We start from the raw sequence: 21,202 nt of genomic DNA on the forward strand, positions 1-21,202 counted from the left end.
GGAACAGCATTATCTCCCTTATGTTATCTTTACCAACCTCTCACTCTCTCTGTCTGTGTCCTACAATGCGCACCAATCTACTTTCCCATGGCCTCTGCATCCCCCCTCGCAGCCCCTTCACACCCACGTGTCCCTCCTCTCTAGGGTCCACCTTTACCACAGCTCATAGTGAGTACGCAGTGGAAGACCAAAGCCACACAGGGGTTTCTTTTTTTGCTTTGTTTTTGTCTTTTATTGTCTCTAATTAAATCAGTTTTTGGTGGGTTTTTACAATCAGAAAATGTAAATACTGACCTTCACCACCTGCCCTGCAGTATTTTTTGTTTAGTGTTTTGCCTTAATTAGCTTTCCTTTTATGATGTTTTAGGTGTGTGTGTGTGTGTGTGTGTGTGTGTGTGTGTGTGATTATGGCAAAATGTGGTGAACTAATAGAGGCGGTTTTAAGCACTTTGCCAGGTGTTTATGTGTCTGTGGCCAGATTTTGCCACTGCAATAGCATCGCATCTGTGCAAGAAAAGATGCAGTCACGAAACTTTACAGGTGTGTAGTTGAGATCAAAATGAAGGCAGATTTCGAAGATGGGTGTGGTCCAAGCAAGGGCCCCTCAAGTAGGGGGGTTGGATGTAGGGAAGGCCCCCCCCCACACACACACATTTTATGTCCCTGGCCCACGACAACCGTGAAAGATGCAGTCACAAAACTGTACGGGTGTGTAGTTGAGATAAAAATGATGTCACAGTTTTTAAATGGGTGTGGTCTGAGCAACTGTCTTGGCTTCCCCACCTTACGCCCCTGGCCCGACAACCGGGCAAGATGAAGTCAGGAAACTCTGCAGGTGTGCAGTTGATGTCAAAATGAATTCTGAGTTTAAAAATCGGGCCACATTTTTCTGTCCGAGCCCGGCCCGCGTCCGACAGAGCAATAACTGAACCCGGCCCGAGCCCGACAGGCATTAAGATATTTATGTCCAAGCCCGAAACATACTTGTTTGGGTGGAAAAGCCCACTTTTATTAAGCAACTGTAGGAAGGCATTCAGAAATGTCAACAGATTAGCGCATCAGCGCACATGGGGCAACAAGTTTTTTTAAATTTAAAAAGTTCAATGCCTTATCGCGCTGATGTGACCAAGCCCGACCCAAACCCAAACATCATTTTTAAATATCTCTCTGAACCCGGCCCGGCCCATCGGATACCGTCGGGTCCCGTCAGGTCCCGACAGGTCCCGACGGGCTTGGTTCGGGTATCCATCCTCTAGTAGGAAGTAGGGAAGAGGCCCCCCCACTTTACGCCTCTGGTCCGATTTGGCAATGCAGCTGGTGTGATCCCATCGCAAAATGGTCTCTAGTTTGTTTAGATATAGATTGTTGTGCTCATTTTATGTGTTGGTGAAATATTGTTTTCCACCTAATGATAACATTATTTTCTATTCTATTTAGTTTAACTCTACGGAGTTTTGAAACGTTTAGTTAATCAACAGAACAATTTTGATAATGGATTTAAGTCATTTATCAAGCAAAGATGGTAAACATTCGCTGGTTTCAGCCTGACTATTTGCTCTTTTATATCATCAACATCTTAGGTTAAGGACTGCTGGTCGGACAAAACAAGCAATTTTAAGAAGTCAGACTAACTGATGAATTGATTAAATTAAAAAGTATGTAAGATTAATTTGTATTCTATGCTGCTCTATTCTATTCAGAGTGTGATGAGAAATGTTATTCAAAGCTCACCTCCCCATTATATTATCATTGAAATGGGTAGGCCTTCCTTGTTTTACTCCTTGAGAAATGCTTAGACCTGTACCTTCACCAAATGGCTTGTTGCAGTCTGTGCTGACGAACTTGCTCTCTTGCGACCCCCGCCGCCTCGGGCGAGCTCCCATGCAGCCAGGCTAATTGCCTGCGAATTAGCAAGGCCTAATGTGACGTTGTAAAGGGCAGCGCTACCGCAATGGCCTTTGGCCTTTGGCTGAACACCACATGTCACAGACAATCACCTGATATGAATCAGCACTGGGCCATTATTATGGCTCCCTTCCTCTCCTGCCTGTTCTGCGGGAGATCTGCGACTGAGCTCAGTGGAGGTCGGTGCACAGTGTCAAGTGTACTCGCGTATGTGGAGAAAGGCTGCTGTCATTGGCTGCTGGGAGTCATAATGTGGCTGTAGCTGCACCGAGGTTTCTTATGAGCCCAACTGAAAAATGTCACCACCAAACTGAGCTTGTTGTGATTCAGCTTTGAGACAATCTGTGGGAAACAGTGTGTCTGTACATCTACGGTATGTAGTGCTCGTGTATGTGTGTGGCTCTATGTGCATGATGATGTGTTTGTTGGGTTTTCCTGAGAGTCATTTCAGGAAGAGGAGAACACATACAGAACTCTTACATGTACCCCAGCATTCCCAGTTTACATGTCACGCTAGACCAATCTGCTGTCCAGATGTGTGTGTGCGTGTATGTCTCAAGGTCAAAGTCTCCCTCTTGACACCATGTTAGAAATTGTGATATACAATATAGATTCCTTGCCATTCAAATTAAACCTTTTAAATGACATTTTTTGACATTTTGCTATCAAAGCTCATATCTGATAGCAAATGTAATCAACCTTTAGAGAATGAAATACCAATTTCAGTGACAAAAACAGCAAAAGATTGCCAGAATCCAGCTTTACCTTGGCTTCTCGGTACATTTCTAAAGTGTGTTGGAGTGTTTAAAAACAACTGCGATAAAAGGAAATTTTAAACCTAAAAGAAACTGTCACACTGCCTCGATCACATTGGAAACCTAAGTAATAAAAGTGTATAGATGGAGCCTTACTACTGAAGATAGAAAATACACAGATTGTTGTTCAGAATTCACCACGTCACAGTTAAGCATGTATACATTTTGTTACATAGAGATTAATGAGAAACAATAAGTAAGAAAAGTTATACTTCTGTAACATGAAAACATCTTGAGATAAGCGATAAAATAATCATCATCATCATAATCATAATATTTTTATCATGAACAACAAAGTATTTTTTGTTGAGATGTATAACTGTGATCATCCCTTTTGCCACATATAGTGCACAGCATAAATGAGTACACCCATGCTAAATTTGACTAAAAAGAGGAATAAAAAAATCATCTTTTGGAAAATGAACTTAATGCCTTAATTAAATAAAATTAGGAAAAATCCAACCTTTAAAGACACCAATTTTCTTTGTGAATGAATAATGTATCGTAAATAAATAAATGTTCTTCCTTAAAATACAGGGAGCATAAGTGAGTACACCCCTATGTTAAATTCCCATAGAGCCAGGCAGATTTTTATTTTTAAAGGCCAGTTATTTCATGAATCCAGGATACTATGCATCCTGATAAAGTTCCCTTGGCCTTTGGAATTAAAATAGCCCAACTTCATCACATACCCTTCACCATACCTAGAGATTGGCATGGGGTACTTTCCATAAAATCATCTATCTATCATCTCTTTATCAGGATGCATAGTATCCAGAATACTATGCATCCTGATAAAGTTCCCTTGGCCTTTGGAATTAAAATAGACCCACATTCATTGATTCATTTATTTAAACAGGGACAATGCACAAGTTAACATTAACCTTGTATAAGAACAAGGAGAGATGCATTGTACCAGGTTGTAGCACAAGTGCTATTTTCCACCCGTAGTCCCTTGGCAGGTCAGTAACACAATAAAAATTCCACGCAAGTGAAATACAAAACGTTAAAATATACAATTTTACAACCACAGTCCCACCTAATCTACAATTAAAACTATAATGTGCTCAATTGTTCCCCCTTCCTAAAACCAACCCCTGTTGGTACAACAATGGTCACTAATTTGAAGTTCTTCAACACTCAGTTTATCAATGTTTAGGCCACAAGAGAAAACCAAATCTAACGTGTGGCCTTTTTTATGCGTGGGGCCAGAAACATGCTGTACGAAATTGAAAGAATCCATAATAGTCAACAGTTCAGCTGCAGTCGAACAAGAGGGATCGTCAATATGCAGATTAAAGGACTAAAACGCGATCTAGTTTGATGATAGACGTTAAAAACTCAGAGAAATCATCAAGAAATATACGTGCTGGACCAGGAGGTCGGTAAACTAAAACACAGTAAAAGGGGTGTATTTTCCCAACCTTACACATCTGCAGCTCAAAGGAGTTGAACGAAGCGGTGTCCATCAAACTGCAGCAGAAAGAATCCCGAAAGACCAGCGCAAGTCCGCCTCCACGGCGCGCGAGCCGAGGAGTCCCAAACACAAAGCAGTCCGGGGGGCATAGTTCTTTAAGATGAAAGTGCTCGTTCTCCCGCTGCCACGTCTCCGTAATGAACAGAAAGTCCAAGTTCTCATTAGTGAAATGGTCGTTCATGGTAAAAGCCTTGCTCGCAATGGAGCGCGCATTGAGAAGTGCAATCCTAGTAGAGCGTGTGCGTGACAAGGGCTGGCCTGGGACATGCTGGATGACAGGTAACCGGGCACAGGACACGCTGGCGGGGCGCACGGTGGCAAACAGGCCGGGTGGGGAAGATCCGGTCGGAGGTGTTCCACACAGGCGATGACGCACAGACCGCGTCCCGATCTGACTCGCAGACCGGAACCGGCCTCAGGCACCGCTCACTCCCAGGAGCTCTGGATCCGTTCGGCACAGATGAAAATCCACGGGATCGCCACTTTCTCCTCCAAACTTGGACCCCAGCCCTGAATCCCCGCTTCCTTCTTCTGCCGCGGCGCCGGGTAAGCAACAGGTATTCCGGCGATGACGCGTGGCATTCCAGTTTTGGAGGGAAAGACCTTAATGCGGAGCAACGCGGCCCGATCATACTGTATGATTGCGGAGACATAACTGGTAGTTGATAGGGTTGACACAAGGAAAATCACAAGGAAGATTACAAATGTATGAGAGAGCAGAGAGGTGACCGACGCATAGCCAAACACAGGCGCCATCTTTCTTTGACTAAAATAAATCAACCCCAGAGCTGAGAGGGAAGTGGAAGGTCATTTATATATACAGTATATACTAAAAAGCAGCGGCCCTAAGATTGACCCTTGCGGGACCCCCATAGTGCATCTTTTCAATGTATTGTTCACCTGCACGCACTGATATCGTCCACTCAGGTAAGATTTGAACCAGTTTTGTGTGTTTATTGAAAGATTGTAGTTTGCCAATTTGCTTAATATTATCTCATGATTAACCGTATCAAAAGCCTTGCTTAAATCAAGAAAAACTGCTCCCACCACTCCACCTTGATCCTTGTAGCAGCACGCTGTTTCAGTTGAGTGTTTTTTCCTGAATCCAAATTGCATAGGGTGTAAAAAGGCCTCAGAGTCAAGGTGAGCAATTAGTTGTTCTGCTACAACCTTTTCAATGACCTTTGAGATGACCAGAAGGATGCTAATAGGCCGGTAAAATCAGCACTGTCACAGACTAAGGAGTAATTAAGTGTTTTTTTAGTAAAATTCTGACCCAGTATTTCCACAGAATTCAAAAAATAATCGTTAAATTCTGTTGCAATAGCTAGGCTATCGTTTTGAATATCATTATTTATTTTGAGCTGTATGCTATCATACTTTTTTTGTCAATGCTATTCCATAGTTGTTTACTATTCCCTTTTGCTTCTCTGATTTCAAGGAAAAAGGATGCTTTAGCCTTTCTAAGCTGCATTGTAACCTTATTTCTCAGACTTTTATAGATTAGATGATCAGTAGTTAAACCCGATTTTAGAAACCTTTTTAGAGAGGCATATCTTTTTTTCATTAGTTCCCAGAGATTACTATTAAACCAAGGCAATCTATGTTTAGCTCTAGGTTTTCTGGCCATTATTTTTGTATATCTTGATATAATATCTTTTGATTTGATTTATTTTGGATTTGACAAACAACATAATCCAAAGGATAGCATGTTAAAGTGTAAACACTTATTTCCAACATGGTCCTTGGTGTTAAAACATGCAACACATAACGAAGAGCTATTTCAGGTCAAAGACAATAACATATAATACAGATCATACAAGGTTTAAAAGCATTCTAAAATCAGAGAATCATAAATCACATAAAATAATCAGTCTACTCTAATTAAAAAATATTGGCTACTCTATTCCATAAAAAGCCTTAACCTTGTGTCTAAAAGCCCCTCTGGTATTTACACTTTTGAGGGAAAACGGCAGATTATTCCACAATGTTATACCTGTATAAAAAAAAGAACTTCTAGCTGCATTGTTGACTCTGGGCACTTTATAAGAACGGACACTGGCCCTAGTATTGTGATTAGGCTGTGTATGAACCATTTTTATATGGGAATGTAGATATTTGGGAGCAGAGCTATTTATGACATTATACATATGATTCAACTTTAACTGCTCCACTCTAACATGTACTGGCAGCAACCCTACCCTTTTAAAAGCATCTTTACCAACTTTGTCAGCCATCTTTGAGGGGTGACATTATTTCATTGCATGCTTGCTCACAGGATTTATTTTCAACAGTGTCCTTCCAATTTGTTTGCTTTATTTCCTTCTCAATTTGTATTAAATCTCTCTTTGGAATAAATTATATAGTGGGATTACCTTTCCCTGAATTTTTGTCCCTGTACCGTGATTTAGTCAGTTTCCTAGCAGCTAATGTAAGATTATGATCTGACAGGCCAGTAACCAGGTTGTATGTTTTAGTTATCCTTTCTGTTGTATTTGTAAAAACTAAATCCAATAATGTTTGGGAAGATTTAGTTATTTGTGTGGGTTTATTTATCTTTTGTACCATATTAAATGTTTTTGCAACATCCTTAAGTTTTTTCTGCGTGATTTATCAAGCCAGTTTAAGTTGAAGTCATCCATAAGTATAACTTCTTTTCTTTCATGTTGTTTAAGGGTTGCAGATAAACAGCTAAAAAAATCATTTGTGGCAGTAGGTGGGCGATAAACTGCAAAGACAACAAAAGACATTTCGGGGGACAATGTAATAGTAACCCCTACACACTCCAGGGTGTTTTCATTCATATCTATTTCTTTGGTTAGAATGCTCTCCTTAACATAAATTAAAACCCCACTGCCTTTCCCTTGACTTCTGTCTCGTCTGTACACCTTATAACCCAGGATATTAAATACAGATAAAGGAGTTGTAGGAGTTAGCCAAGTGTCCGTGAGACACAGGTAGTCAAGGTTTGAGTCTGTTAGCAAATGTTCCAGTTGTTCAGTTTTTGATACAACGCTTCGTATATTCAAATGTCCACCAAAAACACCTTTCGGTTTTGTTTTCGGGTTCCATGATACGCTTGCGTGGTTAACAGTCTGAAACGTTTCGTTTGATGCTGTTTAAAAAAACACGGTGGCAGTCTGTGAGGCATTTGTCTTAATACATGGGCCCGCTTTTATCAGTGTTTGGGCAACATTATGTTCAGGCCCTGATTTTATCAGAGGATTTTTACCTCATAATCCTGCAGGGAGAGCGTCACATAAGTATATTATCGTTCTTGCCACATGTCCACAGGGAACAGCTGATTTCCAATTTTCTGCGAGTTGTGACTCGTAGGTCGCAGGCCCAGGGTTAAGATGGATGTCCCCACATAACAGAAGGATACTACAGAAGATGATGGAATAACCCTGTTTCGCTGGTATGGAGGTCGTTCTCTGTCTGCGCCGCTTACATTGGCTAGACGGGGACCGGGCAGATGCTCGTCCGTCATCCAGAAAGTTGGAATATAAAATGTACTGACTCCACAAATCAAGTGGAACAGCGGGGTCTTCCGGTGAGATGGCATGCCAAGATGAGCATCCACAAGCAGCAGACCAGTTTCCCCACAATTGTATAGATGTGAGAATCAGCAGGTACAGGGTCACTGCCAAACCACTGAAACCACCTGCCGCCATCTTGCCCATCATCACATACCCTTCACCATACCTAGAGATTGGCATGTTTTTATGTCAGTTAGCCTAATAGCTGGTTTGATGTGCATCGAGAGATGATTTTATGGAAAGTACCCCATGCCAATCTCTAGGTATGATGAAGAGTATGTGATGAAGTTGGGCTATTTTAATTCCAAAGGCCAAGGGAACTTTATCAGGATGCATAGTATCCTGGATCCATGAAATAACTGGCCTTTAAAAATAAAAATCTGCCTGCCTCTATGGGAATTTAACATAGGGGTGTTCTCACTTATGCCCACTGTATTTTAAGGAAGAACATTTATTTATTCACGATACATTATTCATTCACAAAGAAAATTAGTGTCCTTGAAGGTTGGATTTTTCCTCATTTTTTTTAAATTAAGCCATTAAGATCAATTTCCAAAAGATGATTTTTTTATTCTTCTTATTAGTCAAATTTAGCATGGGTGTACTCATTAATGCTGAGCACTGTATCTATCACTGTTGCTATCATTTGGAGAACAAATCGAGATCAGCACAGTGTCATTTAAAGGCTCCCTTCATACACACACATGTACGCAAATATATATATATATATATATATATATATATATATATATATATATATATATATATATATATACACAGCACACATACAGTGCTTTGCGAAAGTATTCGGCCCCCTTGAACTTTTCGACCTTTTGCCACATTTCAGGCTTCAAACATAAAGATATAAAAATTTAATTTTTTGTGAAGAATCAACAAGTGGGACACAATCATGAAGTGGAACGAAATTGATTGGATATTTCAAACATTAACAAATAAAAAACTGAAAAATTGGGCGTGCAAAATTATTCAGCCCCCTTAAGTTAATACTTTGTAGCGCCACCTTTTGCTGCGATTACAGCTGTAAGTCGAGAGACTGACATTTTTGCCCATTCCTCCTTGCAAAACAGTTCGAGCTCAGTGAGGTTGGATGGAGAGCGTTTGTGAACAGCAATTTTCAGTTCTTTCCACAGATTCTCGATTGGATTCAGGTCTGGACTTTGACTTGGCCATTCTAAGACCTGGATATGTTTATTTGTGAACCATTCCATTGTAGATTTCGCTTTATGTTTTGGATCATTGTCTTGTTGGAAGACAAATCTCTGTCCCAGTCTCAGGTCTTTTGCAGACTCCATCAGGTTTTCTTCCAGGTCCTGTATTTGGCTCCATCCTTCTTCCCATCAATTTTAACCATCTTCCCTGTCCCTGCTGAAGAAAAGCAGGCCCAAACCATGATGCTGCCACCACCATGTTTGACAGTGGGGATGGTGTGTTCAGGGTGATGAGCTGTGTTGCTTTTACGCCAAACATAACGTTTTGCATTGTTGCCAAAAAGTTCGATTTTGGTTTCATCTGACCAGAGCACCTTCTTCCACGTTTGGTGTGTCTCCCAGGTGGCTTGTGGCAAACTTTAAACGACACTTTTTATGGATATCTTTAAGAAATGGCTTTCTTCTTGCCACTCTTCCATAAAGGCCAGATTTGTGCAGTATACGACTGATTGTTGTCCTGTGGACAGAGTCTCCCACCTCAGCTGTAGATCTCTGCAGTTCATCCAGAGTGATCATGGGCCTCTTGGCTGCATCTCTGATCAGTCTTCTCCTTGTATGAGCTGAAAGTTTAGAGGGACGGCCGGGTCTTCGTAGATTTTCAGTGGTCTGATACTCCTTCCATTTCAATATTATCGCTTGCACAGTGCTCCTTGGGATGTTTAAAGCTTGGGAAATCTTTTTGTATCCAAATCCGGCTTTAAACCTCTCCACAACAGTATCTCGGACCTGCCTGGTGTGTTCCTTGTTCTTCATGATGCTCTCTGCTCTTTAAACGGACCTCTGAGACTATCACAGAGCAGGTGCATTTATACGGAGACTTGATTACACACAGGTGGATTCTATTTATCATCATTAGTCATTTAGGTCAACAGTGGATCATTCAGAGATCCTCACTGAACTTCTGGAGAGTGTTTGCTGCACTGAAAGTAAAGGGGCTGAATAATTTTGCACGCCCAATTTTTCAGTTTTTTATTTGTTAAAAACGTTTGAAATATCCAATAAATTTTGTTCCACTTCATGATTGTGTCCCACTTGTTGTTGATTCTTCACAAAAAATTACATTTTTATATCTTTATGTTTGAAGCCTGAAATGTGGCAAAAGGTCGAAAAGTTCAAGGGGGCCGAATACTTTCACAAGGCACTGTACATGCAGCTATTAATTTAAGTTGTATGTGTAACACTGCTGGAGCTTTTAATTACATACTAATCACTATTAGCAGTCTCAGTGTTAAATTCTTAATTAAAAGTGAGGAATTTCTCTTGCTATCTCCTCGAGGATTTGGCACCCATCCAGCACCGCATTTCCCTCTCTAACAAGCCAGGCCTGTAGCACTCTCCATATGGCTAATAAAAGGCTTACGGCTGGTTTCCGTAGCACTCTGGATTGCAACAATTATACCACAGAATGAGCTTATTCGCTAGTCCCTGGGTTTACCTCTCAAAGAGACGTGGGCCTGTCTCTTGTCAGAGCTCTAAAAAAAACCATCATTCATAGTATTATCATAGAACAAAAGAGGAAACTGTAAATGTTTCACAATGTTAGAAGCCCTGCTCAAGTGTATGTGGTGATTTGTGCCAGCAAAACTTGCGTGGTGTTTTTTAAGGAAGGCCAGTCAGATAAATGGACACTGGTCATCAGTTGATTTTCACTGAAGTATTTTGACCTAAAGACTGAGTCTGAACCAAAGCAGATTTAGTCAGTGATTGTCAGATGTGAACCATTGATTTCATTTTTTTTTTTTACGTTTTTCAAGAATCTATGAAAAGGCAGATATATTAAACCACCTATTTGTTTCATATCTTTCTCTATGACTGCAGATATGACTATGAAATAAATGCTTACTGCTAAACTCAACCTCACCACCGTTTAATTAACATTCATAACTCACTGTAGAATGGTCTTTATTTTATCAAGTAAGAACGGGAATAGAGAAAGAAGGCTGTCAAGAATTATTGGGATTCAGAGTATAACCAGGGCACTCCTTCCTGCTTGTCCTACTTCCTCCTCTCCTGCTCACTCGCCTCCTCTCCCGGAAAGCCACTGACAGAAGCTGTCACTTCGCCCAACGCTCTGCTCGACACAACCAGCAACAGGATGTGTGCCACCTTGACCTCTCACTGCTTGTGTTATTTTTGAAACACTATATTAAAAATATAGAAGCTGAAAGCATTTGTCTTTCTAAATCAGGTGTGAGATGAAAAATCCTACTGATGTGACACAGGGAGGATGGTAGCTAGTGGAGTCTGTCTAATGTTTGACAGTTAAGGACAGTGGTTGCGAACGTGGAGATCGGGACATCACAAAGGGTCGCAAGATAAATCCGACAAGTCACAAGATACTGTGAGTACTTTTCTCTGATCTTTGCCTTTTTTTTTTATTGTGGACGACTGGATAGTTTTACTTCCTCAGGCCTCTGAGAATGATTCAAAAGACACCAGCTAAAACCAGCACTTGGTTGAGCTGCTCATGACATGCCATTTTTTGATAATGGCGGGAATAGTCTTGCTGAGCTGAGCCGTGAACAACTGTGGCCACTCAAGCCATGCCGGCACAGCATGATTGTTTTTCCTCTGCACAGCATGGCATGGTACAATACGTTGTTGGAGGTGTGCTGGTTTGCAGAAAAGCCTGTCACGTGCAGCTCTTCATTTAACGGCTCACTGTGTCTGTTTCTGCTTGTACGTTTTATTAGAGAATGGCACTACAAACAAAGATACTTTTACTTGGCGATAAGCACTTTATATTTCCTATAGCAGCTTCACAATAAAAGCATCCTGCTGGTTTGTTGGAGAAAAGCTTAAGCAGTAACTTAACACAGCGTTGATACAGATGTAAAGCTTTCAGTACTGAATACTACTGTAAAATAAGGCTGATATCTGAAAGTACTGAACACAGAGAGACTTTTAAAAGCAGAGGTTTTTCTCTAGTCACCAGTACAGACACATTTTGATCTGCTTACCAGACAGGATCACTGTGAGGATACAGTGGAAATGCATGTGTTCATGGCTTGGCCTGGCCGGCGCAATAATTAAAGCAGACTGACCCGGGCTTGTTGAAATGCAACACTGTTACCTGCTCCGCAATCATTTAGCTGATTTAGCACATTTGCTGTAGCAGGACCTGCTGGTTGGAATGATATACTGAAATGTATTATACATCAAACCTTATTTATCCAGGTAAATATGTTGGAATGGTGATTGAACCAGCAACCTCCCGGTCCCAAGCTCGCTTCTCTAACCTCTAGACTGCCCTGGCGCTTCAGATCTCTAGAGACAGCAGCAACCCTTTCTCCATCTTGTCTGAGATGTCTTTGTGCCAGTCACACACACACACACACACACACACACACACACACACACACACACACACAAACACACACCCCTGCCTACACACTTACTGTGTATGCAGGTGCATGCGCAAGCAACACTGAAAACTGCAGAAACATACACCAGTGTACAAACACACTGCACAGTCTCTCTCACACACACACACACACACACACACACACACACACACACACACACACACACACACACCTCATCTTACAGATGCCTTGTGTGAAATACTTCAGTGAGGGAGTAAGGAGAGAGGGGGAAGGGTCCATGAAATTAAATGAATATGTATTAGATGGGGTTTGATGTAGTAACTTGTATTCAACCCCACATTCTCACGGAGCGTCTGTCACTCCGTCACCATCAGGATATAATAAGGCATCTCAATGATGCTCAGAACCCAAGAGACTTCACATCTAAGACACCTGTCCGTATGTGCTCGTCGTACCCCCACACTCCCTCTTCCAGCCGACTCCAGCTCTTTATTTCTTTGTGCCTCTTGCACCCCCTCCTACCTCCCAGCTCCTTCTCCTCTGCCTTACCTTCAAACTTTACCACATTTTACCCTCTCTTTATGCACTGTATGGGTTCAGCTGAAAGTTAATAAAATCTCCCCTCTCTTCTCACCAAATATCCCCTCTTTTCTCTCTGTTTCTGTCTCTTATTCTGTCTGTGGGCGCACAACACATTCATCCTGAAGGGCACAGGAGAGATGCTTCTGAATACTGCCGTGTGGGTGTGCATTTGTGTACGCACATCACACTCCATAGGCCCTCTGTAGGTTAAAATCTTGGCCAGGAAACCTCCTGCCCTTTGACCTCAGTCTCCCTGCAGACGCACAGTTGAGCAGGGATTCATACAACCATATACATGAAGGGTTCCTTTTTTATCTTGCAAAGTAGAGACTCCCAGCATTTCTGTTACAGCTTGCCAAGCCACATTATTTTCAAACAAAAACCTAAAGATCTACTTTTCTCCAGCCACTAAGGCTCAGCCATCTCCAAAACCATAATAGTTCAGTATGTTGGATTTGCAGTGCATTGACATTTGTTTAAATGTGTTTCTTGCATTTGTTTTCAGCTGTCCAGTTTTATTTATATTTTATGTATTCACTTCAAAACTGTACATTATTGTTTAAGTGCTTCATAAGCCTTATACAATTTATTTTTACATTGTCAACAGTCCTGAAGTTGATACCTTAGATTGTGCGTTTTATTTATCTGTATGCATGCGAAATTCTTAAATGGAATCCAAAAGTCATACTTATATAATGGCTGGGTCTCAAATATGTAATAGCTGAGATAAATAAAGAAGAGGAAAAAGTATTGATGTCTGTACTTAAAGGCTAGCATGGTAAATTTGGCTTGATTTCAGCAGCAAGTGTGATACCACAGTCATACTCGCTAAATGCCATTCCCCTTTTTTATGCGCATTTTCAATTTGCAACCTGAGCTGAAACAATGAAAATAACTTTACAGTTACTTGAAAGAAAACTTAGTGTATCGATAAAAACAGAAAGCGACAGTCCAATAGAAACGCAAATACATTTGCGTGTGTGGAGCGACGATGAGACTGTAACACTGCTTTAGATAGAAACTTGACTACTGATTAATTCATTTTAACTTGTTCCTGTTTATCATACTTCCTGATGTTACCTAAAACGGTTCTTAATTTAGCAGAAGATTGCGTGTTCATGTTGGATCCAATCACTCACAGAAAGAAGCTGATTGAGGAAAAAAATGTTTTGAAGGCCTTGTTTATCACAGAAATGTTGTTTGGGAGTCATAGTTGACCTTAAGTTTTTAATCACACAGGCTTGTACCTTTGACTGGTTTTAAGAGCCAGATATTTTTCTAGCACAGCTGCTTATTCAACAAGGACAGTTGGAGTGCTCCAACTATGAGTCACCTTACATTGTTTATGCAGAAAATGAATGGGACTGTTACTACTAAAAAACCTAGGCATCAACTTTACCAACCAACCATTCAGTGTAATCAGCATTGTTTTGTTAAAAGGGAAAATGTTGTTGCCTCACATGTGAAACTTTTCAAGTCTCCTTCAGTATAGAGGAAATGTCATCTCATGTTGCCCCTTTTGTATGTAACTCAGCTGCCATGACCCAAATCTTACAAACCTACCGCTTATGTAACTTCAGTCTTCTTCGTGTGACCTGTTTCCTTGGCGTATTTACACACACACACACACAAACACACACACACACACACACACACACACACACACACACACACACACACACACACACACACAGCAAGGATCCTGCCTATGGCCAGAATACCCTTCAGGCTCCTTTAACCTGCACCTTACCTCGTCTGCACACACATGCACATACTTTAATCTCTTCAACCATGTCGGTCTTTCTTTGATCACTTTCTCTGACTGATCCACACACACATACACACACACACACAGAGTCTTACACTCCCTTTCTCTGTCTTTCCTCTCACCCCCGAAAGCATGTTTCCAAAACCTGACTTTTTGTCACACATCACATTATATCACATTGCATTTTGTCAAAAAGTCATCCATGCCTATCAAGTAAACCTTATATAACTAACCTCTTCAAGTCCAGGATGCTGCACCCTACGTTAACTAGCAGCAGCAGCCGCTACCACACACACACACACACACACACACACACACACACACACACACACACACACACACACACACATAAACAGTATCTACTGTACATACCACACATGCATGCATAAAGCCTCATATCTAATAATAACTGTGTAAAAATGGTTGTTTGACCTTATTTGTCTGCGACTTAGCTCTTAGTCTCCAGTCTTTAAAAATGTCACTGTAAAATCAGAAGGCATTATGGGAAGTGAACTCATACAGTAGAATGTAAAATGAATGTTTGCAGGTGCATTGTAGTCTGCACTCAAAATGATATATACAGTGTCTACATGCATATGTACGCACATACACACTCCTAGTCCAACAAAAATAAATTTCCATTCCCTTCTCTATCCATCCATCTAATGTGGTAATAAAACTTGAAGTTTCTGTTGTTATTTAATTAGATAATTATTAAATAGTTCTTAGTTAGTTAATTCTTTCATTATTAATTTTGACTGCAGAAGTGTGAATTACAATGCCATTATTTAATAACAATATGATTCTATTGAAACACAAAGAATGAGGTTTAATTATTACCCCAAGGTTTTCTTAAACATTGTCCATAAAATGTATTAAATTTTTTTAAACCAAACTTTTTCCACAGTCTATGAGCTACGTGTCTGCATAGTTAAATACTTACTAGAAACTAAAATATACAATGTTATTCAAATATGTTATCAAATGGAAATATCTTAGTGTTTATGTGATTTATGTAATTATTCTCCTGCCAAAGTTATAGAGTTGAACGAGTAGTCTTCTTCAGTGTCCTTCCAACGTTTCACACAAACACACGCAGACACACTCACACATGATGCCGTGACGGTGTGATCCATCAGCTACTAGCAATAAGCTCATTAATCAGGCAGGGTTAGGAGTGGGTGGAAAGGAGGACACAGCAGTGAATCTCATTATCTTACTTCACAGCACTGCTAATCAGTACATTTATTGATGATGACTATTCGCATTCAGTGAGGGGATGTAACTGTATCCATAACATGTAGGAAAGAAGGCATTTGTACTTACTGTATGTATAGCTTTCTGGGTGGAAGTTTTCTCCTCTCACTACACAATTACACACACACACGCACGCACACACTCTTTCTTGAACGTGTACGTCCTTGCAGCTATGTGTGTTTTTGTTGTTGTTTGTCTAGTTTTTACTTTATGTTCCTTTTTATGTGTCATTGACATTTTTTCTGTGTTTTTTGTGTGTGTAAGAGTTTGTGTGGGTGGGAATGTGCATATGTTGTGTTTGGATTTCATGCTACAAAGGCTCCCTGCAGCACATATTAGAAGCAAAAAAATCCTCATAATGATCATAGTAGAAATGATCATACTGTAAATTGAAAGTTCACTTTAATTAATAGTGTCAAATCATAACATAAGTTATCTCAGGAGACTTTATAGATAGAGTAGGTCTAGACCACACACTATAATTTACATAAACCCAACAATTCCCCAAAGTATATTAAATCTAAATGGAATTTAACAGCATGCAATTGTAATAGTTTTGGATAATATAACTTGATATTGACAAATTTCACTATATTTCTGACAAAAAGAACATCTTAACTGAAATCAACATGCATTGATGTCATGCTGACAGTTTCTGGGTAACAATGGGAGCTTTAAGAAGATAATAGACAGGAACATTTTTGAGAAAGAATATCAAGCAGAGGCATTCATTGTTTGTTTCACTTAAGACACCAGAAAGAGCAGAAAAAAACACAAATATGATAATGTGATATCCACATATTCGCTTTGTCGGTTGGTCTACCATTATGGTACAGACTTAAATATCAACAACTACTGGATGGCTTTTTAAACATACCTGCTGAACATCAACATGTTAGCACTATCATTCTGAGCATGTTAGCATGCTAATGTTAGTATTTAGCTCAAAGCACCGCTGTTCCAAAGTACAGCCTCACAGAGCTGTTAGCTTGGCTGTACACTCTCGGTCTTGTTTTAATATCTTAACTACATTTTGATTATATTGATACACACATGCGACAGCAGGACTTCAAATAATTAACTTCAATTAATTCAGCAAAATACTGCAGCAGTAAGTTTGCAAGCCACAAACAGCACAGTGTACATGTCACTCTACAAATATCCTGTATATGCAACATTCAGCTTTATAATTAATAATGTCATTAAGTATAGTTTTTTTAATGAAGAACATCAGAGCAAGTGGACTTGTGCAGCAAGTTGCTAAAATATGTTTTAAATATGTCAGACTGACGCTGATCATTAAAGACATAAGGAAATGAATGTTTCCTTATGCATTGTTTGGTGTCCTGGCGTTTCAATCAGTTTGGGTGAAAGGATATGATGAGGAAAACGAGCTCCCCACTCCCCAGACAATCCTAGGAATAACACCTAAAACTCTTAATGTGCTGTGGGGGTACAGCCTATGACTCTACAGTAAGGGGAAAACATTTACCAAACTTAATGACATGACCAAATTTAGGCCAATAGGAGATTTGAAACGTCAGCATTGGTAACTTTTCGGTACACCCCCCGGCCCCGACAGAGAACACAAACTCCTTAAGGTAAAAAGTGCCAGAGTATGCAAAGTCTGAAATACACAGGCAATGTGCAGACATTGCAAGTAGTGCACAGGTGTGCAAAAACTGCTTGGGTAATACAAAAATAGTGTGTAAATAAATAAAATTAACAAAGAGTAGATAGAGGTTAGCAAAGTTAGAAGGGCTGGCTGCTGAAGTGACGATCGGACTCAATGTTAGTGATCCAACGCCACCTCCCACAGGAAAGTTTTCGGAACAGATGGTTGCCTTTGTGTGCCGAGCTGGTGGCAGTCCTCCTTGCCTCTTTTATCACCCGACTATTGCGCGTTTCGTTGATGGACGGCCGCATGCAGCCAGTGACCCGCTAAGTAGAGCAGCCGAAAAACTGCTGAAGCTTTTCTCCAGGAGGAGAAGGGCGAGGCAGAGGTGGATCAGGCTGTTATGATATGCTAGAGACAGAGAGAGAAGTTGGTTATTTGTAGGAGAAACAAAGCCAGTGTTGAGCAGTGAGAGCTCAGGAGAAAGAGCAGAGAAATATCTCCCATCCCTCTGTCTTCCCCCCTCCTCCTCCCCAGTGGTATTAATTAGCAGCAGCAGATGAGTGGAGAACGGGAGCCTGAAGGGAGAACAGGTTCTTGTCAGGTTAGCCTGCTCTCTCTCTCTCTCTCTCTCTCTCTCTCTCTCTCTCTCTCTCTCTCTCTCTCTCTCTCTCTCTCTCACACCCTTTACTTCTTTTCACATGTACACAACACACCCACCCACATACAATAGGAGGTGTTACAAACTGTGAAAATGTCAATTTTCCTTCATTATGGCCCAAACTATTAATTTGTTATATGCCTCCAAAATTGTGTAGTTTTACAAAGCACAATTTAAAACCCTGTTTTAGCTTTAATACGCCTTATTTGCATATTTAAAGCCCCAGAGCACCCCAGCCTGGGACCGCTGACACTCACACCCCCTCCTCACTGCTCTGACATATTGTTGCCCCAGCCTCCCTCTGTCTTGTTCGTCTGTCTACATTCAACCAACATTTTCTATCGTCAGTTTGTGGTGTGTCTAATGGAACAGATACGTTAGTTTGGATCAATACATCTGTCTATATCTGTGGCATAACGGCTTGCATTTCACTCAACATGGTGGACATTTGAAAGTGGAAGACTGCTCTACTACTATTACTAATGCCACATTTCCGCCGCATGGTACGGCCCGGCTCTACTCAACTCAGCTCTTTTTTGGTTTTCCACTAGCAAAAGTTGTGGATAGCACTTGGTACTTATTTTGGTACCACCTCGGTCGAGATTCCAAGCGTGCTGAGCTGTTACTAGAAGGTGGAGTTAAATCCCTGCAGACCACTGATTGGTCACAGAGAACTGTGAAAACTATGGCGTACACTCGGCATACACTACGCCGTACACTACGCCGTACACTACGCCGTACACTACGCGCCGTAGAGCTGTAATCGGGCCTTAAAAGTTAGGCCCGAAAAGGACCGAGCCCGACAGAATTCGGCCCGAGCCGACAAGTACATTTTGATTGACAGCTTTTTAAAAGCCCAAACCCGTTTACAGCCCAACTGTACAAAAGGCCGTCTATCAGCAGTGATTAGAGTGCATGTCGGAGAATAGCGCGGACACGCGCTTCATACCGCGAGCGGGCACACTCACCACTCGGCAGAAAAGGGAGAGAAAGAAAAAAGAGACTGCGCCGCACGCACACAGCTCTTTTGTCTTTCGTCAAGAATGAGTCATTTATAAATTTTTTAACATAATTTATTAATGACTAACGGAGGCTATAGGCCACTTGGAAGTTGGAACAAAGAAATAAAATAAGTCCTCCAGAGGCCAGCCTCTGTTTCACCTCCTGAGCATCAATTTTCGCGCTAATCGAAACGCATCACCTCACCGCATCACCTCACCGCTCATTTACTACGCAACACGGAGCGCAAGCCAGAGCCCGGCCCGAGCCCGTGTAAAATGATAGAAATTAAGACCGAACCCGACCAAACCCGTTGGGTTCGGGCGAAGATCTTCAGCTCTACTATGCCATACAATTGATGAAGTGCAGACATTGTTGCCGATGAAAGGATCCAGGGAGTGTCATGTCGAAGATGGTGTCATGGCAGTTTCCCACGTTCTCGCTATGGCGATGAGCTGAGAATCCCACTTTCACTGAGGGGATGTACTATCTGCAGTGGAACGAAATAGAGAAAAGCACCTGGTCCCAAAAGTGAGTTAGGTTGAGCTGAACCATGCAGTGGAAATGAAGCATTAAAGTCAGAAAAAATAAACATACATTTTGTGTAGAAGAAATGTTTTTTTGATTCTCTCCTATCCATTAATTTATCATGTGACCCCTCAGATTAATCTTGTGACCAGTCTGGGGGTCCTGACCCCCAGGTTTTGAACCACTGGTATAGAGGACAGAATATCCAATCTCTCTCTTTGGGAAAAAAAAGTGCTGTTGTAATGAACACTATAGACTGGGACCAGAATCAGTTGATAGTATAATAATGTGACTGAAAATATAATTTACTTGTTATGAAAAATGGGTTTAGTGTTAAGTTACTCTAACAACTGTTTGTCCGGTTTCTTCTTCTCTCATTTCCCTTCCTTTCTCTTTGTCTGTCTCTTCCTGCAGAATTCTATACGACACAACCTGTCCTTGAACAAGTGTTTTCTCAAAGTGCCTCGCTCCAAAGACGACCCTGGAAAAGTAAGTATTTCCTGAACAATGTAATGCGACGGAAAAGCTCAGCTTGAATTACGGTTCGCTTGAGCATACAAGCCTATTTCAGCGAGCTTATAAAAATGGCAGCGGCCACAGCTATTACTTTTCACGTGTTTGGTCGCCCTTCTGCCGCATGTGTGCACACACATGCATAAGTGCACCCAAAGAGTCAAAGACCACACTCCCCTGATTCTTTGACACACACACACACACACACACACACACACACACACACACACACACACACACACACACACACACACACACACACACACACACACACACTGTCTCTGAACTTAAAAGCAATTTGTAGCTCCATAACCACCTGAATGCCTAATATCGCTTTCTCTGTTTTCTGCGGCTCTAAGGGTATTGATTCTGCCAAATAATAATGTGGTACAGAGAGTAATGAATAATAAGTATATGTAGGTACACTCCTTCAGATGCGAGGCTGTTCACGCATCTGTTATGCTTATTAGGCCCCGTTTCACACACACACACACACACACACACACACACACACACACAATCAGAGGAAACTTTGACATGTTCCATCACTGCTACTACTGTGGTTGGGAAGCAGAGTTGCCACGGCCACTTCAGCAGCACCAGCTTGAAAACAACAAATTGTCAACTCCTTGTTTGTGCTGAATCAAATTAAGGAATTGCTCAGACGGGGCAAGTATACAATTACAGTTGTTCAGAGAAGCTTGCCCTAACACAATTTTTTTTATAAACGCTCAAATGTCTGCATTTCAACACAGGGTTAATGTGAGAAGCAATCCACCACTTTTACAAAAACTGACAAGCCCAAACTTTTTATGGAGCACTCAAAACTCAGTTGAGGAGGGAGTTTCTTCAGGCTGCTGGGATTTTGGAGCCATTGAAAAATGAATTAGGGGGAAGAAGGTTTAAATAATTCAAACAAAATTCTTGGGCTTGAGTAGAGGCATATAGACTGCAAAGACACAAAGAGAGCAGCTCCCCCCTGATTAGC

The 21,202-nt window shown here is 41.1% G+C and overlaps 1 protein-coding gene across 3 annotated transcripts in view; it reads left to right on the top strand.

Annotated features, from left to right (window-relative positions):
* LOC116040682 (forkhead box protein J3-like) overlaps nt 1–21,202 on the top strand; it is a 67,559-nt gene that overhangs the window by 17,198 nt on the left and 29,159 nt on the right. For all 3 annotated transcript variants that reach the window (XM_036007843.1, XM_031286224.2, XM_031286225.2), the window contains exon 4: nt 20,116–20,190. In XM_036007843.1, coding sequence (XP_035863736.1) covers nt 20,116–20,190 — 75 coding nt within the window. The remainder of the gene's footprint in view (nt 1–20,115; nt 20,191–21,202) is intronic.

Source organism: Sander lucioperca, chromosome 12, assembly GCF_008315115.2.
Source record: "Sander lucioperca isolate FBNREF2018 chromosome 12, SLUC_FBN_1.2, whole genome shotgun sequence".
Classification (NCBI taxonomy): Eukaryota; Metazoa; Chordata; class Actinopteri; order Perciformes; family Percidae; genus Sander; species Sander lucioperca.